Source organism: Protopterus annectens, chromosome 1.part0, assembly GCF_019279795.1.
Source record: "Protopterus annectens isolate FY-2018-M chromosome 1.part0, PAN1.0, whole genome shotgun sequence".
Classification (NCBI taxonomy): domain Eukaryota; kingdom Metazoa; phylum Chordata; order Ceratodontiformes; family Protopteridae; genus Protopterus; species Protopterus annectens.
In genome coordinates, this window is record NC_056725.1 from 498023493 (window position 1) to 498050623 (window position 27131).

General features: G+C 37.9%; 1 protein-coding gene across 1 annotated transcript in view; it reads left to right on the top strand.

Moving 5' to 3' along the window:
* The window catches only part of LOC122793068, a 970692-nt gene that overhangs the window by 810961 nt on the left and 132600 nt on the right, over positions 1–27131 (top strand). Inside the window, exon 29 of the mRNA XM_044060776.1 lies at positions 21960–22045. Within this exon, the coding sequence (XP_043916711.1) occupies positions 21960–22045 (86 nt within the window). The remainder of the gene's footprint in view (positions 1–21959; positions 22046–27131) is intronic.

The window sequence follows — 27131 nt, forward strand, 5'->3', positions numbered from 1 at the left end:
ACTTCTCTGATACGAATAACAGCTCTATAAAGACATCGATTTATCAGGCTATTACGGAATTTACTTAGCCTGAACTAGCATTAGAAATGGTGCAAAACTGTTTTGTAGGCATGCCATATCAGGGCTGCTATATTTTAAAGCTTAGCCAGCAAAAAGCAGCTGACATTTTATTAGGTACGTTATATTTTATCAAAAAAAGTCTGAGCATGTGGAAATCCTAATTAACACAGTGACTGCATGCTAAAAGTTTCTTAATGCTGTGTGTGTGTAAGATATAGTGAAACTGAAATTAATGGCAAATCATCCCTTATGTCTTCCGGGTCTATTTTCCAATTTAATTGTTAAATAGACTTTTTAATGTTTATCAGTTCACTTGCTTTGACCAAACAGTAGGCTTGGGGTTAGCAAGAGACTTTCCAACCATTTATATAAATAAAATAGATATTAAAATGTGTTATGAATATTTTATATACTGAAGGTGTCCGGTAAACATACATTTCTAATGTTAAACATGAGTGGGTTATATGTTGGCTACTGCTAAAATTCCAAGGGCTGCAATTTTTATTTTTGAACTAATGAAACAGTAAGTGCAAATACAGGCAATACATAGTATTATTAAGGTTGTGGTATTCCCCTTAGCACTATTTTTTTCAGAATTACTATATATAAGTAACAGGGTATGGGAGAACAGATCTCCTATATGGGGATACAGGGGAAAGTGAATGTTTTGATCACATTACAGTGAGTTTTGTGCTTCACTATATATTTCTGGCAATCACATATTTTATTTTTTGTAGCTATATGACTACCAGGTATGGGCCTCATATTTCAGGCAGGATCTGTTAATGCAATTATCAGACAACCAGAGGTGGTGAAATATTACATCAAATTTTATCTTCTAGGCAGGCATTAGCCTGAAAACACACCCTGAGCAAGGCTTTGTGCTGACTGCAAAATTAAAGCACCCACCCCCCAGTTGGTTAGATACATTGCTGCTGATTTACATGGTTTTGAATTACAAATACTAGTTCAGAATAAAGTTGATAACTGACTATGAAACAAAATGCATGTTTACCTGCAAATTAGCAAATTAGAAAACATTGCTTTGCAGCTTGGCACATGCATGACATTGTATAGCTTTAGTGTTGCTGCAGTTTGTTGTTCATCTGACTACTGACTTGCAGTTACTTATCTTGGCTACTCTGGAGATAAATGAAGCAATCACTGCTCTACATACCTCTCAACTGTGCAGATTTTCACAGAATGTACTGATTTTTGCCTAATATTTTTGGTCTGTTCCTCATAAAATTTGTGGTTTCCTGGCAAATCACTAATGATGGACATCACTAAATAATGATATACATTTGAGTTTCAGACTTCATATCCTTCAGAAAATGCATGCTAACACAAATCCTGTTATTGTAACAATGTTCTAAGTTTATAAGAGCAATATTTAAAATATGTCCCTATTTTGGGGCCTTTGTCCCCCCATTATTTTAGACTTTGTCCAGATTTCTTTGCTTAGAAGTTGAGAGGTATGCTGGTCTGGAGCTGTCTACAATATTCATTTTTGAGACAAAAAAAGAGCTTATTCAGGACATGACTGCAAAGATAATTCACGTGAAGGTTTCAGCTCTACATTTGAATCATACCTCTCAAGTGTACATCATTACGAGGAACGTACCTCATTTGGGGTCTTAAAAATGTTCATGTTCCACGAAGTTCCGTGAAGTTCTACATTGAAAGAGTCTGTCACACATTCAGTGTTAGGGATTTTCTTAAGTGAAATCCATGGTAAATAGAAATGAATCATATTAATTCATTAAAAGATCTTCTTTATAAGTAAAACCAGCATTTTTTGACCATCCTATGACCTTCCTAGTTGAAGTTGATAGTAAGCCATTAGTATGTGTTCCACATTTTGTCCATTTGTTCCACATTATGAGGGCTAGTGTTCCTCATTTTGGAGATGGAAGGTTGAGAGCTATGATTTGAATGCTTGTATCCTGGAAATTGAGCCCCAGCCTGGATTTTATTAGCTCAGAATGCAGTTTCATGATCGCAAAGAAAGCTGGACTAGATGTAGTACGTTAAGACACCATAGTTTTCCTAAGGATCAGTAGGGAGATGATGTGGTTAACTTCTTGACATCTTAGCTCCTGGAGATGCTTAAAATCCCTAGTATGACATAGTTGCAAATTAAGAGGGCACAAAGAGCTCTGTGACCTATGTCTAGAAACCAAAGAACAACCATAGCTCCATGTGTGCAGTGCCTGAGCTAGTCAGACAGACAGTACATCAAGAAAAATTGTCTGAGCTAATCAAATATAAACAATGTTTGTTTTACTGCTGATTATTCAGAGCAAATATCAAATATGAGTTGTGCATATAGGATTAAAAAAATGATTAAGGCAAGGGTACTGTGATCTCTGAAATGTCGGCGTTATTTTAAATATATAACTTGTTTTTGCAATGAACTAGATGAGGCAGTTGTATTCTTGATGCAAGGAAAGCTTACATTCGTGTCAGTGGTGACAAGCATGCAAATACTCCAAGACAGAAATTAGTGCCTCTAAACATGGAAAAAGTGCCCTTTGTCCATCAAGAAGTCAAAGGTGGTGCACAGACAGTGTGAGTGACCAGAAATGCTGGTAGGAGTGGTGATAACATAACTGTAAAATCATTGGTCTTTTAGGAAAAGTTAGACTAGGTAAAACTGGGTGAAATGTACATGAATTCTGAGTCTTTGAGCCCTTTTTGTAGGTTGTAAGACTGCATAGAAAATAGTTATTAAGCCCTCTCTTTTATTGATGATATTGTTAACTATTGGAATATTGCATAAATATTGAGGCCATTTCCTTCTAGGTATGGTAGTCTTATTACTTTTCACCCCTCATGTCCCCAAACTGTAAATTGGTAAATAAGCATGCCTCACAACTGATTTCAAGCCTCCTTCCAACTCAGATTGCTCTGCTGTTTTGAGGGAAGCAGTAACCAGTCCTCTTCCAAGCTCCAACCTGCTGGTTTAGCTGTAGATTGGCACTGAATCAGTGGAAGACCACAATCTTTGAAAGTGTCATTGACCCAGTGTCTCAGTCATTGATATCACTGGACGCTTTCATCAATAAACAAGAGGTCCAATCACTGGCATTGTTCAATGGCTTCATTGTCATATCATTGGTCCAATCATTGGACACACTAGTCACAGCATTTTAATTTATGTATGTTTGTTCTCCATTTCAAGAGCCATTTTTCCATATTTTACAAACTGAATGCTAATGAAGAAACTTATTTTTGGATTGTTTGTAATGATGGGGACACTGTTACTGCATCTGGATTATGCCAGCTTTACTCTAAATGTTCTGCCATTCTATTCACATTGCATATTGTGCTTGTTTTACAGACAAATACATAAAAGTCAGTAGCTTGTGTGCTTTTATCATATATATAGATTCATAGGTGTTTACTAGGCTAATGTTCACAAGGGTATTTTTAAGCCTAGCCATGCATCCCAAATCTCTGATAAGTTCTGATACCCATGATAAATGTAAGCAGGGGCATGGGTGGTGAAACATTTACAAGCTAGGGCCTGGGAGATGAACCATTTACAGACTGCCTGTGTTCATTAGAGACATAGGTGGCAAAACAGGGATGAATTACCTGTTCTCCATGAAATTGTCCAAGCTACACTTGAATTGGATTAGGGAGGAACTCTGCTTCACATGGATTGGGAGACTGCTCCAGAGAAGGGGTAATCTCTGGGATACACACCTGTCTCTCCAGCAGGTCCTAGTTATATCACAGGCAAGATTTACATCTTTAGAATGGGTATTTCTGGTACTGTTTGTTTTTCAGATATTCAACAGGTCCATGAGAATGGGGTCTGACAATGCCTTGTATGCCAGGCATGGATCTTCCTTCAACAGGAGACAGAATACAGGGATAGGGCTTTGAGGCAGTCTGCATAGGAAATGTTACTTTTGTCCAGCATGCTTTATGTGATTAACCTCCGTGGACATTCCAATTGTTGAATATGCCTGGTTAGGTACATATTAAATGGGAAATTGTACTTAATGATACGTCTGATGAATGCCATATACAGTGGAGAAATGACTTCCTTGGACCTAGATCCGTACCTTTGTTTATAAGTTGCACAACATAGAATTATTTCCACACTACTATAGACACATGATGGTCAAAGTCTAAATTACTATGTGTGTCCCCAAGTCCCTGATTACTGGGTCAGCTCTTAGGGGTGTGTTGTCAACATGATAGATACCAGGGGGTGGATGACTTCAAAAGGATATTATTATGCATTTATTAGCATTTAGTTGTAGTCCATGGCTCTGACACCAGTTGTTTGTCTGTGTCAGCCCTTCTTCGAGAATGTTTGAGTCAGCAGGCGATTCAATGACTGCTCCTAATTTGCAATCATCTTCAGATTTAGTCAGCCAGAGAACATTGATGTTGGCCTTCACTTCAGAGAAGTAAATGCCAAAAAGGAGCAATCCAAAGAGGTGGACCTCCTAATTCTAACTTCCTGTGTCCTGTCTGTGAGCCAGTTGGCTATCCACCGGGTGGCAAACGGGTTTGTGCCTAACCTGTTGAATTTATCAGCAATGCCGGATTGGGGTATTGTGTCAAATGCCTTAGTCAGATGAAAGTAGGCAGTGTGAACCATTTTGCCTCATCTATTGATTTGGTGACCTTCTCATAGGTTCATAGGTTCATACTAGGCTATCTGCCCTAGGGCATTTATAAGCCTAGCCAGAGTGTGTGTGGCTTTCACCACCCCTTAGGATGAGAATACTATACCCATTAGTTTGCTGTGCCTCTGTCCAGCAGTGATACAGAGATGATTCCCGGGGTAAACCTACAATCTCCCATCCACTCGTCAAGATTTCTCTTGAACAGAGTCAGTGAGGGGCTCTGCCTCACATGGACTGGAATTCTGTTCCATAGTGTAGGGAGTCTCTGGGTGATGAATCTGTCCCTCCAGCACGTCCTATTTATATCCGTGTTGAGGTTTAAGTCTCTTGCTCTCGTGGCTCTGGTGGATTTGGATTTTTGAGGTGGAGCATGTCCATTAATTCCGGGTTGGACATGGCCTTGTATGTCAGGCACAGATCACCTCTGAGCAGACGGTATGCGACTGAATAGAGCTGGAGTTTCTTCAGTTGGGCATCGTATGACATATGTTTGAGCCCCTTTATCCTTTTGGTGAGGAACTTTTGGGGTCTTTCCAACTGCTGCAGGTGTCGGGTAAGGTACATTCCAAATGGGGCGTTGTACTCAATCATTGGTCTGATAAGTGAAGAGTACAGGGGTACAATGACCTCTCCTGATCTGGATATGAATCCCTTCATGATCAGGTGATCAATGTAGAAGGTCTTCCTAACCACTTTGGCAATGTGAGTGTCAAAAGAGAGGTTACTGTCAACTTGGGTCCCCAGGTCCCTGATAACTTCTTCTGTATTTAATGGATTACCACCTATGTGGTAATTAGGGGTTACCTTGTTTTTCCCAAAGGGTATGACTATACATTTTTTGGCATTTAGCTTAAGGCCATGGCTCTGGCACCAGTTATCCATTTCTATGAGACCTCTCTGGAGGATGTCTGTGTCTGATGGAGTGTCAATTATGGTGCCCAGTTTGCAGTCATCTGCAAATTTTGTCAGCCACAATCCCCCTATGTTTGCCTGCACTTCAGAAAAATAAATGCCGAACAAGAGGGGGCCCAGGACTGAGCCCTGTGGGATGCCGCTCGTGACCGGCTTAGCGTCTGACAAGGCACCAGCAACTCTAACCCTGTGTGTTCTGTCCTTGAGCCAGTTTGCAACCCATCTTGTGACATATGGGTTTACATCTAAGCTGGTGAGCTTTTCTATGATGCCCGAGTGGGGTATTGTGTCGAACGCTTTTGCTAGGTCAAGGTAGGCTGTGTGAACTGCCTTACCCTCATCAATGGCCTTAGTGACTGTTTCGAAAAAGTCGACCAAGTTCAAGAGGCAGGATCTGCCCTTGACAAAGCCAAATTGGGTAGGATCCAGTGTCTGTAGGTCCCCAATGTCTTTATTTATGAGTTCCATTATGATCCTCTCCATAGCTTTGCAGACAAGGCTCGTCAAGCTTATGGGGCGGTAATTTCCAGGGTCCGTAGAAGCACCGCCTTTGTGGAGTGGGACCACAGTTGCCGTACGCCATTCTTTAGGTACGTATCCTGTAGTAAGGCTAAGATTAAACAGCAGCCTTATGTGTGGGTTTAGTTCCTCATTGAGTTCATGTAGCACACAGCCGGGGACACTGCCCGGTCCCATTGATGCTGTGTTTTTTGCTTTACAGAGAGCAGCTCTCACCTGGGCATCTGAGATGGTTGGGAGGCTAGACTCTGGTGGGATAGATATTTCTCCTTTTGGAGGTGAGGGATGGGAGAAATTTTCACTGAACCTGTCTGCCAGTATGTTGGCAATGTCTGTGGGTTCAGTTAATTTTTTTATCATTTTGGACTAATTCTGAGCATATCTGGGAGTTTCCACCCAGGTTTCTAACATAGCTAAAGAAGGCTTTATGATTGTCTTTTGTGTCATTAGCGATGTTTCTTTCAAAGTTGGCCTTGGATGATTTTATGAGTGATCGTAGTTTTTTGCTAGTATTGATCAGAGATGCCTTCCCTTTTAGGGATTTTGCTCTGTCATGTAGTAGCTTTCTCCTCTTGTTGTAGAGTTTGTTTATGGCTGGGGTCCACCAGACCGGGCGCCTGCCTTTGGTGGAAAGGGTCTTGATTTTATTAGGGATTGCTTGATCCATACATTCCTGGAGGTGCTTGTAGAAGGCATTTGTAAGGGTTTCAGCAGCGTGGGTTGTGGTTTCCACTGGCTCAGGGGCCTTGAAGGATACCACTCCAGTCTTAAGAAGTGTGAAGTTTGCTTTTGAGAAGTTCTTCACTGTGGTCTTTTGCTGGGGTGGGGGCGGGATGTGGATCTCCAGTGAGATTAATTTATGGTCTGATCTCACCAATGAGGGATATACTTCCGGTGTGGAGCATTTTGTCCCCATGTTTGTGATGATCAGGTCTAGTATATTTTCTCCTCTTGTGGGAATGGTGACTAGTTGTTCCATAGCATTTGATTTTATGAACTCAAGGAACCTTTGGGCTAGGGTGTTGGGGCTTGAGTAATGTTCCCAGTCTATGTTTGGGTAGTTGAAGTCACCCAATATGATGGTGTTTGGAGAGACATTCATACTCTCCAGTGTCTTCAGGAAGGCTGTGTGGGTTTCCTGAGTTTGAGAAGGTGGTCTGTAGCATGTTACAAACTGTAGGTCAGTTTTACCTATGGTTAATTGCACCTGGATGGTCTCCGATGCTTCGTGCGTTGCCACTAACCTGGAGGTGTGGGTATCCTTTATGAATATGGATACTCCCCCTCCTTTTGTGGTTCGGTCCGGATTTTGGGGCCGGAACGCATGATATGAGGTATAACCTGATAGTGCTGGGGTCAAAGAAGTTCACCAGGTTAAGAAGGCATTGCCTGACCTTGATGAAACTAAACTGGGCTGGGTGGATTGTGTGGAGGTTTCCTCTGTCATTATCGATCATTTCCATGATAATTTTTTTCCATGGATTTGCATATGAGACTAGCAAGACTTATGTTCTATTTTCCAGGGTATGTAGATGGCCCTCAATAAAATAAAACATAAATGACCACCACAGCTGTAGGCAAAGGCTTAATAAAAATGATCAAAAAAAAAATATATATATATATATATATATATATATATATATATATATATATATATATGGTTAAAGGATTTTAATGACAAAAACAATCAAATCAGGTAAGCATTTTCAGGGATACATAACGTCTGCTTCATCAGACCTAATAAGACTCAATTTCTTACAAGTTTAAATAGTCAACCAACATGCCACGTGAAATAACAATATAAAAACACATCAATTAAAAGCTTTCCTGAAGTAAGGTTATAGCTGCTCGTTTTAAGAAAGTTTTTTATATAATTTATATTTGTACATCTTATTTGCAATTGAATAGTTTACTTATTTTGGAATCTTTTGCATCAGGAAAGCTTTTAATTGATGATTTTTTTTATGTTGTTGTTTCACGTTACACATTGGTTGACTATTTAAACTTGTAAGAAACTGAGCCTTAATAGGTCTGACGAAACGGACGTTATGTATCTGTGAAAGCACTTACCTGATTTTATTGTTTTTGCCATTAAAACACTTTTTTAATCATATATATTTGGTTTTTGATCGTTTTTATTAATTATGCCTTTTCCTGCAGCTGTGGTGGTCATTTGTGTTTTATTTTATTGTGTTCCTTTTTGCTATTAGATGTTTTTTACTTTTTGGGCTGCTGTTTGTTTTTACATCTTACTGCCTATGTAGATGGCTCTTCTTTGTGCAGAGGGATGACTGTCACTGTTCTCCATTCATGGGGCATGAAGCCTGTTTGGAGGCTACAGTTAAATAGCAATTTCAGAGGTCCTGATAGGTCATGTTTCATGCTATTTAGAAGGCATCCTGGGATATTGTTTGGGCCCATTGATGCAATGTTCTTGGCCTTAGAGAGAGCATTAAAGACTTGTTCCTTATTGATAGAAGGAGAAGTTATATTTGATGATTTTTCCTGAGAGAAGGTTGAGGGGGAGAGAGGGGTAAAGTTGGATCTCAGGCCAGAAGGTTTGCTGTATCTTCTGGCCCAGCAATTCAAAACTCCTTTGTCAGAAGTAAGATTGAGGGGGAGAGAGGGGTAAAGTTGGATCTCAGGCCAGAAGGTTTGCTATATCTTCTGGCCCAGCAATTCAAAACTCCTTTGTCAGAAGTAAGATTTAAACCCACAGCTCCAGGGGAGACTATAACATTAACACAGCTCCTTAGACCATGCAGCCATTCTGACAACTGCTATCTCATGGAAATCCTCCTTTCTCTTAAAGGGAAAGGGTAGGGTAGACGAGCTACACAAACTTAAGTTCAGTTATTAACTCATAATAATCTTATGAGTTTAATATTAAATTTATTGACTCATAATAATTTAGCATCAGTTTAATTTCCTTCCTGGAGAGCCTTTTCCTTGGGTATCCTTTTTTTCTGAAATGCAATCATGAGGTTTGTCTTTAAACAAGCCTAACTATGTCAAGAATGGCAATAGTTACAACAAAAATAGCAAACACGAAAACTATGCAGCATGCAGTTGCTACACTAATTTTTCATCAATCATAACCCTTATTTTATACTGAGCAAATAAATCATAAAAAAATGAATTTTATTTAATGAAATTAAACAATGACTAATATCACTATGACTGTAACAAACAGAGCAGCAATTTTCGCCATGCAATGATACCATCATTTTTATAAAGCAGTTTCATTAATATTTCCATATTAGAGACATTTACAACAAATATTGTACCTGGCCATGTTTGCATATAACATCAGTCAAACAGAAGTATGTTATGTATAAAGCTGCACACTTTAGACACCAAGTATCAGTGCAAGGTTTTTCCTAGCATTATGCATGTTTTTGTTATTTGATGCCATGAAATACCCATATAAATTGCCTTTGGTTCAATTTGTTGTCATACATTTTAATCTATTGCACATATTCATAATTATGCATGCAAAATAATTATGCAGCTCATGCAGCATGCTGATTATGCTCTGTAACTGGCAAAACTAGTAGCCAGTTGTTCACTTTTCTGTCACGAGACCAAATCATAACAGTTAGGTGTTATAATTAGATGATGCATTACAATGGGTAGCAGCCCACTACATAATAGCATTGGCTGTGATATCACTGTTTTAAAAGCAGTAATATACTTTGCATTGTCACGTGAATAACAAAAAATGTGGCATGGAGAAATATATAGCAGATTTTAAAATTGTTGGCTGTCTGTATGGGAGTACTGAGTGTTATACAGCTTTAAAGGCTGTAAAATAACTCATGCCTGTACACTTTTTATCTGCAACTTACAGTGCACTGAGGCAGCTGACATTGCATTTTCTACAAAAAATATGATTTGTTCTCCAATCATAATTCACTTGCTATGTGTTCTCAACATGGATGTGAAGGTACACCTATTGAATTTTGCTTTACTCCATTCTAGAGGTGAATTTCTTGACACCCATGTCTTGAACACTTGACAAATTGTTTATGATCAGAGGTCTGATCATATTCCTTAATATCTCAGTTGCTGTGCATCCCCTTTGGAGCATCTAACATTCATTAGTTACATGATGAATGAAAGTATGACATATAGTTTAAAGTTTCCAAACAGGTACTACCATGACCATTTTGACCCAATTAGCAATCCTGCATATGGGTACATGTCATCTCACATTTCCTCCTAACTAACCTTGGGCTAACCTTTAACTAGGCTTTAGCTATTTAATAATACACACAATTATTAAAATAGGTAAATATGACACAAGCATATTTGCAATGTTAATCAGTCATCCAGATGTGCAAGGATCCAATACATCTCATCATTGTTTGCAACTCATTAATTTAGCCACAAGAATTTGACAGATTAAATATATGCATTCTCACAATCCATGTACTAGATGTTGTCCTGTTGTAAGCAAATGTGACTCAGACAAAATGTGTTATTTACAAGGAGTATCCCCCATGTGGGGACTTTGATTCCACACCATCCTTTACTTTATTTTCATATCAGGGTCACTGCATTTCAGAGAAAGAGAGCCATCACCGACAGTCAATGTAATGATTCTCTCATAGTTTATCTCTTTCTGTCTGAGGTAGACCAAATTTGGACCATCCACAATTCATCTTGTGTACATGGTTGGGCTTATGTATAGCCAAATTAAGCAGCCACCTAGAGTGCGTTCAGCTAAGTCCACTTTCCTGATATTTATGTATTTATATATTTCAAGTAAATAACTGCATATCTTTACTTTAGGAAAATAAAATGGTACCCCTCCTAAAAAATTCACAACTGTGTCACCCCAGAAGAATGTACTATATAAGTCACCACTCAATGTCCAGGCTTTCCTACCCACAATATTGACATAATCTACCTGATTGATTATCTAGTTTTGGGAAAGATGGAGCAGAAAGCTAGCAAATAGAAACTGTAAAGTGAATGTATGGACATGGTGGGAAAGGAAGAAGTTTCCATCTGCGACAGTGTGTGCGGTAAGTCTTTTTTTTGGAAATTCTAGTAAGTAACCAGATATGGGCAGTAGATAGCTTTGCAGAACTATGTTAGGAATTGTGTGCTTATGAAAAATGGAGTTGAAATGTATAACTGAGATGCTTATTTTATTTGGCCTTTATTTCTATTTATCTTGTTGAATTTTATTGTAGTCAAACAGCAGTGATGTACACAGACATTATCTTGACTCTAATTGCTGGGTGGGTTAATAAACGTGGAGGAGAATGACTGGCTCTGCCATTATTTGCTCATTTTTTTTTTGATTTTTCAGAACTATTGTGATCCTTGTGAAGCTAGCTGGAATTCTTTAGCTGCTGTTTATGTGAAACAAAGTTGAAGTCTTACTGTGGCCATTATTTGATCACAGATCAGAAATCTGAGGTACATACAGTCAACAAAATAGATATAACTGCTGGGTGGAGGAGCTAATTGCGGATGAAAGTAACTGAACCTTTCTTCATTTGCTCATTTCAAACAGTTAATATGGATTTGCAGGACTAGTTTGCATTTGTGTGACGCCATCTTGAATAATTTACTGTAACTGCTGCATGCGTATTGAAATGAACTTGAAACGCATTACTCTGTCCATTACTTTTTATCATTATTATAAATTTACCAGGCCCATATATCTGAAATGTACAAGTCAGAGTGGCTGTAATTGCTTTGTATAAGAGCTGTCTGTTGATGAAAATGACTGACCGGGTTGTCATGATTAAGTTGAACAGTCATTAGTTTGGCTTTACAGGGCAAGTTTACATTTGTGTAGAGCAAACTGAAATACTTTACTGTAGACATATTCTATTATAATCAGACATCTGAGGTATACATTGTCAATAAAGTGGCTGTAAGAAATGGCTATGGAGGCTTTCTATGGATAAAAGTGACTTCATAATTTCATAGTTTGGGATCATTCCTCATTTAAGCCACAATGCAATCAAACTATGCAGACTCCTTAACCCATGCATATACTTTCTAATGCCTATATAATCATTTAGCCTTATTTTAAAAACAATAAGTGATTTTGTCATATGTACATTCAATGGCAACTTATTCCATAAATAAGGAATTTGTTGAGATAAGTAAGTGTCCCTTTCGCTAGTTCTGCTTTTATTAAATGGAAAAAGTGTTCCTCTTGGTCTTATGTTGTCTGTCAACATTTTCAGTTCAAGTCCTAAATCCACTCTTAATTCAACAGAACACATAACTTTAATTACTTACCCATAGGAAGTATATATCTATACACACACATACACACACACACACACACACACACACACACACACACACACACACACACACATATTTATATATATATATATGTATATATATATATATGTGTGTGTGTGTGTGTGTGTGTGTGTGTGTGTGTGTGTGTGTATATATATATATATATATATATATATATATATATATATATATATATATATATATATATATATATAGATATAGATATATATATATATATATATATATATATATATATATATATGCATCAATGAGTACTACAGATGATCTAAACAGCATAATATCAACAGTAAAAATATTGGCAACAAGATATCTAAATTGAAAAACATCTAAACACAAAATACTGACAGAATCAAACTATATCCAAAATCAATATTTTTGTGAGGAGTCAAGCCTCCTGCATACCCCCACTCCCTGCTAATCATATATAGCAACTCTGAGGATGCACAACAGTGAAAAAGAAGCATAAACCCTTCTCTGGTATAACTTTGATTTTGATTTTAGACACAGCAACAGAAAGACACTGAGCACTGTCTGATCAGTAGTATTTGCTAAGCCATACTGTAGTACTGAAATCAAGATAGCCACACATGGCAACAACAAAAGTTATTTTCAAGAGCAGTGCAGGCATAGCCTACATGACAGAGAACATCACTCAGTGACACAGGGGGCAAGGAATACCTTGTTCCTATAGTGGTACACACTTTTAATGTTGCTTGGACCTGAAATCAAACAGTTCAGACCCTTACCCATGCTGACTTTCATCCCCATAATGCACAGCAGATTCACTAACCTATGCTGACTAATACTGATTGAGGGACAGACATGTTCTACCAACCTCCCCACACCCTCAAATACTATGAGTGTTCACTATGTGCAGCAGATGACTTCTCTGGAAAAAGCATTCCATGAAGGGCAGAGAGTGGCATTTATACAAATGGACAAATTCTAAGTATTGATTAAATTATAACAGTCAAAAGCTGCAGGAAAAGTGCACACAGTATTCAGTTGAAACACTTGAACAAAAATGCATTGGGTACAGCAAAGGCTGACAGACAATGCCGCAGGTCCAATAAAATGTATGCATTTAATTCATTAAAACCCTCATTTCTTTTAATGAAAATAAATTTGCAATACAGTGGATTTATCCTGTTCATCTCCATTACAGCTTTTAAAATCTATGCTAATGCCTGCAGTTTATCTTAATATCATAGCTACAGCTGAAAATGATTCTTAGAAATCATGAGATGCAGAAGGTTTACCAATCCCTTGTAGGAGCCCCTTGTGCAAGTTCTTTGTAATACTGATATGATTTATATGACGAAAGATATGCACAGACACAAAACACTAATATTTTCGATAATTGTTTAATATCACCAACTTAAATTTCTTGTCTTCTTATAAAACATGTAATTTGTATTACACTGGATTTAATCTGTGGAGCTGTGCTAGAGTTCAAAATCTGTTCTGATATCTACAGCATACTATTTCTCTGATTCAGAGATAGAACTAGAAATATCAGCAAATTCTGGATTTAGATTGATTGACTGCAGTTGCCATTTCAGATTACAGACAGTTCCTGCAGGAGCTGAATGGACATTTGATCAGGTGATTGGCTGGAATGATGGTTATGTCAGCTGTCTTTCTAACACATTGGAGTCTCCAAGAAACATCTACCAGTGCATGAAGTGTAAGATGAGGAGTGGTATACCTTAGCAAAATCATAATTCTAAATATTTTCCTGAAAAAACTACTGAGAGTTCCTAAGTTAAATGCTGAATGCACCTCACATTCCCTTGGAGCTTGACAGATCAACCACCCAGCACTAACACTTAGGGGTAATTTTCTTTCGCTGTTTTATCTTTATCTTTATTTTTATAAATATTTTAGATGATGCCCACAGAATTTTATACCTTACACTTACAGATCTACAGTGGTGGTACTAAGTGACCACAGGTATGGATCTGCTAAAATAAAGTGTTAAAGCAGCTCTGATACTGTAGCACCTATGCAGATTGCAGCTGCACTACAGTACATGCTCATGTTGGGCTGGCACTGTCTGTACCATTACAGAAATGCAAATTCCATGCTATAAGCACAAATGAGTTAAGCTGCTGGGTTTGGCGCATTACTGGATAAGGATGTGGCTTTGTAGTTCCGTTAAGAAGTTCAAAGTCCATGCTGGTTTTTACCAGTGTGCAGTATGAGCTACACTGTATAAAGGGGATCCAAACAATGGAATTAGGCTGGTATAATTAAAAGCTGGATACATGTAATGTCACACTGATTATTATCTGTGGAACAGCCAGTTCTCTGCTTTGTACCCTGTATAATGATAATGCATGCCATCACACTGCACCCTCACCCCAACTTATCTACAGGCTAAGCTTCCGAATTTCATTGATTACCACAATAGTTTACAGACATTTTAAGAACTTCCTCTTGTTTGTTTGTGCATATTTCTGAGGATAGCTGAGTTAATGACAGAGCAGGTAGTACTGTAATGTATCAGTGTAACAGGCTTATTTGCACCACTGATTGGGCTGTTTAATAGCATTTTGCTGCAATTGTCATACCATAGAGAAATAGAGGGTAGTGTCTGTTCGTAGGCTCATAGGTGTGCACTAGACTAATGACCACAAGGGCCTTTTTAAGCCTAGCCATGCATCCCTAAAAATATGTTGTGAAATATTATTACCCATAGAAAATGCTTAGCTGCCAGATCTATTGATCTTTGCAGGAAAATAATAATTAATGTGAATACTTGAACTCATGATCAAAGACCTGTTGGCACTAGTTTTGATTGAATAAAATGGAGGTGATGAACATAAATTTGTAGTTGGGCTCCTGAATTAAACTGTACTGCTGCCATCCAGTTATACAAGTATATATAATTCACTTTGAAAAAGGAAAATGGGTCTGATAGTGTAATCTTTTATTAAAAATCCATTCCCAGACTTCCAAAGTTTTAGTCAGAACTAAAAGCCTTGTTATTTAAACAGGCACACTGTAAATGCTTCCCCAATAACAGAATCACCTAAAGCCCACTCCCAGTCACCAGTAGTTTTTCCTCGTCAACAGGTTTTTGAATATGTCTACTCTTCATCCTTCCCCACACAAACGTCCACCTCCACACTTCTGTCTAACCCTGTCACACTTCTAGTCCTGACTTCTTCTCGTCGTTCATTATTTTCTATCTCCTCCATCCCTCCTCTTTCACTCTGCTACTACCCATCTCCTCACTTCCACCATTACATCCGTGCATGCTACATAAAATGGTGTTTGCTACATTTCTCTGATATGAGCATGTCTTCTTAATGCTGAGGTACTACATTAGCACATCATCAGAATCAGCCAATCTTAACCCCTAACGCCTCATGTCCAGGGCAGCTGCCCCTTCTCCCCACCATAGTTATGCCTCTAATGTTTTGTTAATAATTTATTTTTAATCTCTGTGTGTATCCTTCATAAGCTTCAAGGGTTCTGTTTTTTAAAGGAATGTATAATCAGTATTACTGTGCATTATTTTTTGTATTTGTTTCTTTCTAGCCCCTAAGTTGAGCATGGAAATAGTCGAGATTGATCAGTCCTGTACTCAGGTCAACCAACAAAATAAAATAAAATACTATAAAGTAAAATGGCTTAGCTTGACTTGTGCGGCACTCTAGATTTTACCAGCACCAGAGACATAAAGAACTAGATATAGTGTGCATCCAGGAAGTCCATCTTCACAGGGTAGAACATAATGGGTTAAGCAGAAGATGATATACATGCACAGATAGCTGCTTTTGAATCTGGCTACTATAACATGAATATAGCCCTGAGGGTAAGAAACTGAAACATCTTAACAAATTCCAGTACAGCTCAGATCATATGTCTAACCTTAAGCTGGTAACGATGTGCTATTTTTATTCGAAGTAAGATATTATAAAGTCCATTAAATATCATAACTGAATGGTCCAGTCTCATGGCACTGAGCAATAAAGCCTTGAATAGGACCCAGATTACCCATATTTGATTAGCAGCAATTGTGCTGGAGAGCACAGGCAGGAGAGGATGGGAATGAGAGGCTGATGATGGCTCACTCATCCTGGGAAGAAGGAAGTGGTCTCAGTTCTGTGCAGTGGCAGTACTTACAGGAATGCAGGTGAATCACCTGCAGTCAGAACAAAGCTGGAGCATGCTGCCTAATGACAAAGCTTATTATGTGTGATAGAGTACAGGTGTCCTTGTGTGCAGCTCTAGGGGTGCCTGCTGAATGCTGTATTCAGGAAAGGCTTACAGCCATAAAGCAGAACACCCCAATCCCTTTTGGATGATGGCATTACTCCCCCAATCCCTTTTGGATGATGGCATTACTCCCCCAATCCCTTTTGGATGATGAAATTCTCCCCATTCCCTTTTGGATGATGACATTACTCCCCAAATCCCTTTTGGATGATGGAATTACTCCCCCAATCCCTTTTGGATGATGGTGTTACTCCCCCAATCCCTTTTGTCTGATAGAATTACTCCCTCAATCCCTTTTGCATGATGGCATTACTCCCCAAATCCCTTTTGGTTGATGGAATTACTCCCCCAATCCCTTTCAGATGATGGAATTCTCCCCAGTCCCTTTTGGATGATGGAATTACTCCCCCAATCCCTTCTGGATGATGGAATTACTCCCCCAATCCCTTTTGCATGATTGCATTACTCCCACATTCCATTTTGGATGATGGAATTACTACCCCAATCCCTTTTGGATGATGGCGTTACTCCCCCAGTCCCTTTTGGATGATGGAATTACTCCCCCAATCCCTTTTGCATGATAGTATTACTCCCCCATTCCATTTTGGATGATGGAATTACTCCCCCAATCCCTTTTGGATGATGGCATTACTCCCCAATCCCTTTTGGATTATGGCATTACTCCAGGTTCTCTTGACCCTCATTCCCAGGGAATGAATGGACTACAAGACTCTTGCCCAGGAGAACAAATGAGCCAATAAAGTGGTGTAGAGATGAGTAGCAGTCAGAGTGGAGATGGAAAAAATATCATAACTGGTGTTGCCTTCATATGGGTTCTGGAAGCAAAGTGCTAGGGAGAGTGAGCAACCCCAACAGCACTTCTTACAACTGCCCAATGTGCCCTGGAACTCTTGATGAAAAGGTGATTACATGGAAACACCTGCATTAGCATTTCTGAGTTAACCACAAGCCCAAATAGTTGGAAAAAAGATAATTTGAGTCTTTGCCTAGTGGATGATTCCTTAAATACCCAGTTAAATGAACTAAAGCTTCATCAACAGATATAAGTAAGCAGTGTTGACCTGATAGAGTAATATCTCAACATATTTCCCACCTCAGGAAAAGACTTCCACTGCATGCCAAGCAGAGTAGCATCCTTATCTCCATCAAGGTAAAGCTGGATAACAGGATGGATAATTGCAGATTTTTCCTCATCTGTCTTGTTTTGTCCCACTTTAGGCTACGGGAACTCCTGAATATGGCTTACTGGCTAGACGTGTAAAGTGTTGCAGGCTGATTGCTAGTAGGTACCTATGAAGATATAAAACCAAAAAGGAAAAAATGGTGAAAATGCATACAGAAGTGGACAACATAAAATAAACATGCAACTCAACTCGGATAAAATAAACTAAAGTAGAAATTATACAAACACAACAATAACATATATTTGGACTAAACACTCATGTCCTTCCTCAAGCCAAAAACCTATATAGCGTTGGCACTGAGATTGTACATCTAAAACAATAGCAATTTCAACACGGTATAAATAGCAGACAAAAAAGACTAACAATTAATTGAAAATAGACAATTTGCATTCATTTTTTGATGACATTTAGTACCAATTATTTTTTTAAGATAATATTTAATAGTGATTACAGCATTCATACAAAAACCATGAATGGCATTTAGCCCGAGTTGTCATTTACTTTCACAATATAACAATTTAATTGGAACCAATACAGTTTCAGAAGCTACTTGTAACACCAGAAACCTGAAAACTGCATCATGATCAGCTTCCAGGGATGAGTAACATAAGCATTATTTACTCCTTTAGTATTTAATACCACTCTGGTGGTCTACAGTGCCTCTCTGTTTCTCTCAGTTTTACCTGTGTAAAATTTGTTGCATCTATAGCTTGCCAAATATACTAAAGACATGAACAAAAATCCTTTTTGGATTCTATGTAAAAGAAGACATCAACACCTTATATATTTACAAGTGCTACTCTGAGAAAAGGCATAAAGGTATGATTACGGATAAGCTGCATACATTTTATATTGTGACTAACATTTGTCTACAGGTGTTGCTGCATCTATAAGCAAATATCACCTGGAGTCCTACATCTCTTCCCAAAGCTTTCTTAGTTGATAAAATATTCCAATTATTTCTTACAACCTTAACTTTGCAGGTACAAAATTGTACTAACTAATGAAGCAGCTCCCCAAATCAGTTCCAGCAGTATGTCATTGTACCTTGGAAGTTACTGTTATGTGACTACCATATCATTCAGTATTTAATTGATCTTTTGAAAAGTATTAATTGTTTGTGTATCCATACATAGTTGTTGAAAGTGAGAAACTCCTTAGCTTGAGATTTTCTTTGGGATTCAACCGTGACAGGCCCTAACATGGAAATTTTCCTAATAGCAGTAGTCTTTTTTGTTTCAGAGACACCAGGCTCTCTGCACTGGTTCTACACAATCTGCACAGTCATCATTAAGGGCCATCTTCTCAGCCAAGCTGCATACTAATGAGCCATTCTGGGGAAAGGTATAAGCTAATCCTCCATGTTCTATCCAGCAGAAATGATTGAAGTAAGGCATCTATGCAGCTAAGCAATTCAGAGACTCTCTCAACTGTATAAGTTGACACAGTAGGTTGAGTTAATTGACTTGGCCAAAAGTTTGCCTTCACCCTTCACTTTCAGTGAGTGAGATCATGATAGAGGTAAGTGCTAGTGAGAGAGCAATGGATAGGTAGTAATAGGATATGTGCGTGTCAGTGTATGTAAGCATTTGTATGGTTGCAAGTGTGAGTGTATGCAGAGAGATGCGTGATCACAGGTGAATGTCTTTGTGTATGTGTGTATTTGTGTGTGTGTATGTGTTCATATTAGAGGGATTGATCTATGCTGAGTGTCTTTTGTGTGCGTGCATGAATATGGAAATGTTTTTTGGGTGCATGTTTGTGTGTGTAGAGGACCCTAGACAGCACGAACTTTTAAATATTACCCTAACTCAGTCAGAAAGATAATAGAACAGCAGGAAGTTTTGCAGCATGAAAGACATATGAGGGGACACTAGACATCAGTGAGTTGTAAATATTACTCTTACTCACTCTAAAAGTTAAAAAACAAATTTTGGCCAGATGAAATATGTATGCAACGACAGTAGACACCAGCGATAGTATTTATCATTACTCTTAGCACTTTAAAAATTAAAAAAAACAACATGTTTTGCAGCATGACAGTTGTAAGACATATTGGGAGAACATTAGATACCTAGGGCACTTTAATATTACCGTAAGCTACTTACAAAGTTAAAAGAACAATGGATGTAAAAAAGATTCATGCCCTATATTTATTTATTATTGATATTTGATTACCAGGAAAGTCCAACTGGGTAGGTGCCCATTTTCAGCAGAGGTCAGTCCTTTTACAATTTCAATATAATACAAAATCATCTACAATTTAAATAATTATACCAAATTAGACATCATGTGAAAACAATGGTTAAGAGTAGATACAACTTATTTGACAATGATTTTAATATTTAGAGAAACTTTAGACAGTTTACAGAATAATTAAAGATAAGTTAGTGTAATACACAGGAAATGCAATATGAAGTGACAGATAAAACAGGGTTATGGCATATTTATAAAGAGATTCAGGGGAGAGACATTAACTGAAGTAAGGAAGTGAGTGAAGAATGAAATGTAATGAGGTGTACGGTATGAATAGGTTCTTAGTCTTATTTAGAAATATAGTTTATCCTAAGACTAAGTAAGAACAGAGCCAGATTTGGGCTAGGAAGCCTTTCAGAATTGTTTTAAAGGACTGGCAAGAAGATATTGACCTGACGGATACAGATAAGGAGTTCCAGCCCTTAGCAACACAGTATGACTATAACTGGCTGATTTCCTAGGTTTGTGGAAGGAGAGGAGTTTTTTGTCTTTGGATCATAATAACTGAGTGGGAACATAGTTGTGTAGAATGGTATTTAGTGCTGGACAAGCAGATTGATGCTGGATAACATACGAAGCTGTGCATATGTTAGTTGATCGGGTAGTTCTAAGCAGTTTAGACTTTTTTAGTGCTATACAGTGGTGGGTTCTGAAAGGGGTATTTGTTGCAAAGGGTGTTAGGGTTGAATTTTTGGCCTGAATGTAAGATTTCTTTAATGACTGACCAAACTTTTTTAGGGTTGTGTTTACTATTGTTCTCAATGACATAGACCCAGAAGCTGGGCAATAACAAGTCAGCACTTAAATTTTCTGCACCAATTAAATACTCTCTTGAACACCATGTTTTGCATATTGTTATATTTTCTGAATAGTGAGAAGTATGAAACTGTAATGTTTGGTATTATTAACATGGTCTGTGAGTTATAAGGGATGGGGCAGGTATAAGAGGCAAAATCAGGGACATTGTCTAAAACCAGGGTTAACTGAGAGGAATGGGGATGTGCCCATGTGTGCCATACCTGTAAATGGCTATGCTCAAGACTGGTCAAATCCAGGTGGAACACTTGATGACACCAGGGAAAGTTTTTAAAATTAATCTGAATCACTTAAAAATGTTAATAGAGCAACAGGTCTAGCATCACAATGCTGTTTCTAAACAATAAGAAGAACAAAACTCTCTTAACTGACTGACTAATCAAAGCCATCTATGTGGGGTAGTGAAAAAAAAATAACGAGGCAACATTAATAGGCAGCCAGAGGTGATTACTGCAGAAAAGTGTTAATTAGCACTGGTTTAACACCATGCAATTCAGAGACATGCAAATGAACCAATAATACAGTATTTCCCCATTATAGCTAGTGTGCCTCTGAACTGCATTTTCTACAATTGCAGAATCTACTTCTGGCTACAGCAGTTTCCATAAAAAGGGGGACTTCAATGAATCCTGCCTTTGTGTGAAGTACTACCATGCCCTTATATGGTGTTCACCATTTCATAAAATACATATCTATGCCTATTTTGTTTTTTTTTAATTTATAAACACTCTGTGTTTCATTTGTTTATTAATTTATCTGCTTCTTTAATGTTAGTAATTTGTGTTATAACAAAATAAAAAGTAATATGTATTATGGAAAAGCAGGATGACTATTACCATATAGTTTGGAAGGAGCTGTGGATCAGGTTTTTAAACATACATTCTTCGTATTTTTAAACATCAGGCAAACTAGTGTTTCTGATAATATGGGAATGTAATTATCTGTCTTCATAAACAATATTACTTTCAAACTTTGAGATGCAGGTATTAACTACCAGCATTATTTTGTCTTTCTGTAGGCTTCAAGATGGTTCAGAATTCCTCCTCAGTGCACCAACAAAACATCAAATGAAGGAATGGATTCTGAAAATATTACATAACTCTGGTAATTATTGGATTTAAAAGCATTATCAGTGCTTAAATTGCAACCTAAGTTATGATGCAAAGGAGTGTATACCAGTAGTTAAAGTACTGAATGTGAAATCTGAATCCTGTTTTTGAAACCTGTTAGTTCCTTCTTGCATTTTGTTTCATTCCAGTCAGGTCACTTTACTATCTATGCTCTGTAATAAAATGAACTTCAGTGTGTTACTGTGAGTCTTCCTAGTTAGGTAAAAGAATGAATTCCACCATTACAGCACTACTAATCTGAGAGAGCAGAAAAAATATTCTAAGTCAAATGAAAACTCTAGATAATTCTGCATGAAACTTCGAACACTTTGCATTGATATCAGCTTACAGCTCGGAACGGGAGATTTGCAGTTGTCTTTGATGTAGTGCGATCTCTGAGTTGGCATATCTAATTAGCAGGGGCTGTGGAGGGTGCAGGGTGGCTTGCCCCCCTGTGAAAATGTGAAGGTAACCTGTTTTGTGTTTTCTTACTGTTTTTATTGTAGTTTCGAAGTTTCAAAACTTCGATCATATAGTCTTGGCCACATAGGTTTCAAATTTTTGAAACTTCGATAAAACAAAGTAGACCCCAGTATACGGTTATATGAATGTATGTTAATACATTAAAAAGTTAACACATTGAAAGGCAACTGATCATCTACAGTTGGTCAGGCAACTATATATCGATAATGTAAAAAAACATTGTTTTAACAGGATGGCAAACAGCTCTGCCTCCCACACACCCATTGTTAATTACATATACCAACTCCGAGATTGCATTACATTAGAGAAAGGGCGAATTTCCAGATCCCCACCATACCATGATCTCAAACAGTAATGCCAATACATTCCTTCAGCTGATTTGCTATCAGCTGTACCAGCTTTTTATCCCATTAGACCAGTTATCTTTGACAACTTGTATATATACACACACACACACACACACACACACACACACATATCTATATATATATATATATATATATATATATATATATATATATGTATATGGTTACCTTCAGTTTACTGACAGTCCACTTTCCTGACACGCATTCACCCCACACTTCAAATTACCGACATTCCCAAAGCCGGCGTTACCCGTGCAGTTAGTGAACACTTGGCCATCTACTTTAACTTTGCCACTTACTCCTGCGGTAGTGCATTCTCGGAGTTGGTATATTTACTAAGGGGGGTGTGGGGGGCTAAGCTCGCCACATAGTTGGGTGTGGGAGGCGTAGCCCCCACATCGGTTGGTTTGTTTTCTTCTGGTAGTTCTTCCATCGGGATGGCCAAGTGTTTACTTACCTTTTGGGAAACGTTGGCATTGAGAATGTCAGTGATTTAATGTGTTGGTAAACTGGGTTTCAGGGAAGTGAAATGTCGGTAAACTGAAGGTAACCCATATATATATCTAAATATATATATATATATATATATATATATATATATAAACTGCACAAATCTCCAGCACAGTGATTATTTAGCCAACATAAGCTAAAATAACTAAAAATAAAAAAACACAACACTCAGGATAGTGCCATTCCATTCTTTTAATGGCAGACATGTTCTGCCACACCCAACAAACCAAGGTTTCGCCTCATGGCGTCATCAGTGTATTCTTCCAGAAAGAGGATGCTCATCCTTTATACACTTATTCTTAAAGCTGTATTCCAATAAAACAATACACTTTTGCCACCCAGTGTAAATTATGCATAATACACAATTAGAAACATCTTGTTTTAACATATACACATATTACTTTTCACTTTAGTTACCACAACCCAAAGTTAATAAATACTTTTAACATCGGAAAAAATCCCCAAGTTAAGGTACAAAGTCATAATGATGACAGGAGTTATTTATACATTTTGATTTACCAATGTCCTTTCAAACCTGGTTTGAATAATGCTCCCAGATTAACTATCCACATTCTTTCTTTCTTAGTGAGAATCTTATGTCTATGTGCTATTGTCAAGTCAGACCCTACCGCTTTATCTATTCCTAAATTTATAAAATGTGCCCTTGGGTGTACCTGCATATGCTTGTATAACAGACTGCATGCCCTTTTACAGTTAATATCACTAATATGTAATGTTATCCACTGTCTCAAGCTCAAAGATCTGTCCAACATTAAAAGACCCGCACTGGCACACAGCCATATATATCACCCACTCCTTGTGCAAGTAATAAGATGTCTGATGTCAAATACTTTTGTAGTGTTAACTGAAGTGAATGACTTAGTTTTGGAAATTACTTTGCAATGAGTGCAGTGTCCACAGTAGGTTCTACCCACAATTCAATTCTCAGTCATCCCCTCAACTGAAACTTTACTTTTTTTAAATTAGATAGACTCTCCTCGATGTTTTACCTCTTCTATAACCATAGTTACACTGATTATCTACCAGGGTGGTCAAAAACTATCTGTTTTCAAAATATGCCAGTGCTTTGCTATTATAGCTTTGATCTTGAATGTATTACTTCCAAATCTAGTTATAAACCTGAGGGTTCCTGGGGGTTCTCTAGTATGATGCTCTCTCCCCTGTAACAACTGTGTCCTAGGCATCAAGTTAACTGCCTGTAAAGCAGAATTAACCTTGTTGGCCCCATAACTTCTAGTCAAAAATCTCACCTTTAATTTATCTGCCTGTACCTGGAAATCCTCTGCCCTACTACAGATTCATTTTAACCTCTTGAATTGGGCCATTAGTATATTATTGGCTATATGTCCTGGATGGCAACTATTGGCTCGTAACAGAGAATTTTTGGTGAATGGCTTCCAGTATAAATCAGTGACCATCATACCATCTCTGTCTTTCTTAACCATCACATCCAAAAACTCAACATTATTACCATCTATTTTGCCACTGAATCTTATGCCATACTAATTATTGTTAAGGTACTCTACAAATTGTGTCCATCTCTCCTGTATACCTTGCCATACTAACCAACAATCCTCCAAATACCTGCACCACATCCCTAGTTCTCCATTAAACTCATGTTGTTGATAAATGACCACAATGTCCTGGTACCCCATAAATAAATCAGTGTAAATGGATGCAAATGTTGAACCCATCGCTGTACATTTTATCTGTAGATACAATTTTTGTTCGTACCTAAAGGCATTATGTTCCAAAACCATTCCCAATAATGTCAGAAGAAATTCTTGCTCTATTGCTCCATAATACATAGAGGCCTCAAACCAATACTTAACTGCTTTAATCCCTCCCCGATGTGGGATACTTGTATATAATGCTTGAACATCTAATGTGCCAATATAAGCATTTGTAGGGATTACCAAATCATCCATTAATAATAAGAATTGGTTAGTGTCCTTTATTCTAGCAGACACATATGTCAATAAAGGCTTCAACTTTGCTTCTAAATACACTGACAATGGTTCGATAACTGATCTCCGCCCTGCTACAATAGGTCTTCCAGGTGGTAGAGCTGCCCCTTTATGTATCTTTGGTACCAAATAGAAGTATTGTGACTGAGGATCACCTACTGTTAACTGTTGTTCCAAATCTATAGAAATAATCCCTGCCTCTCTAGCTTGTTTCTGGAAGGCATCTATCTGTTGTTTGAATACCACAGTAAGATCCAAGGGGAGTTGGCAATATGATATTACATCCGTTAAATGTCTGTAAACTTCATTAAGATATTGTTCCTTACCCCAAATATCTATAGCCTGCCCTTATCCACTTTAGTAATTACCAAATTGTCATTCATAGCTAAATTGCATAATGTTTGTTTCTCAACTTTTGTCAAATTGTGAGAGTAGCTCCTAAACACCTCATTCTGATTAAGTTGCAAATCTTGCATCACCTGTTGTTCAAAAATCTTCACTGCTCTATAATATGGTGTCTGAAAGTCAGATTTCTTAAATTTAAACTTATATGTTAAGTCACTACTCTGTGGTCTGTGTGCAAAGTTTGTTTGTTTGTGTCTTTCGGCTTTTTCCGGTTAGGGTTCGCCACAGCGGAACTCCGGTCTGCTAATGATTGGTAGTTGATTTTTACATGCCGAGTTACCAGCCCTGATGCACAATCTTCAATGAAGGTACACCCATTCATGCATGTCTCCACGCAGAAGACGCTCTAGCTGAGAATCGAACCAGAGAGCATCTTACAGTGAGGCAACAATGCTACCGCAGCACCACTGTGTGCAAAGTAATATTTCAAATTTAATTTGCGAGTGAAATTTTTTAAGTCATTCACTACATCAATAAAAGACACATGTGGCTGGAACAAAACCTAATCCTTTATTAAGTACATTTAATTCCAATTCTGAAAATTCATAATTGGTCAAATTTACCGCCAATTGGTTTTCAGTTGCCTGAATGTGGTTGGGAGCATTACCACTGCCTATTGTTTATTCAATATTTTCTGAAACATACCTTCCATTTGTTCTACAACGGTGCTTTCGCCTGCCTCGCCTAAAGGGCCACTAGATCTCTTTGGTATTGGAGAAACCATTATTTGTGGCTCACCCCCTTCAGTCTTTGTATCTGTATTAGAACCTGAAGATACCTCTGAAGCACTGGAATTATCTGGATTTTTCCTTAATATAGATGTAGGCCTTTTTCTCTTAGGTCTATTCAGCCCTTTATTTGACCCATCTGAAAACCTGACTGTACACTTAACCTTTTTCCAGGTGTATGCCACCTCATTTTGATAGTCATTTGTGTCCCTATGGAACTTCTTTGACTTTCTATCTTGTAACTCTCTTTCTATTTTTTGTACCTCCTTAACATACATGGCATATCTATTGCTGTAGGCTGAATCACCATAATGCTTGGCCACTTGCTCATATGTTTCATTCAGTCTTTCTGACATCCCTGCATATTGTTGCTTATAATATTTTATCAATACACTAATAAACATATTGGATGCCATAAGCTGTACTTGTTGCCACTTTTGAATAAACTGTTCATTCTCCATCCCAACCCCAGTTTCACATAAACCCTGAGACCTCTAGGAGCTATATTAGCTGTGGAATAAGCTTTAAGTAACTTCCTGTGCCAAACATTACACCATACCTTTCTTGTGATATCTAAAATTAATGTGAACTGTGTTTCCAAA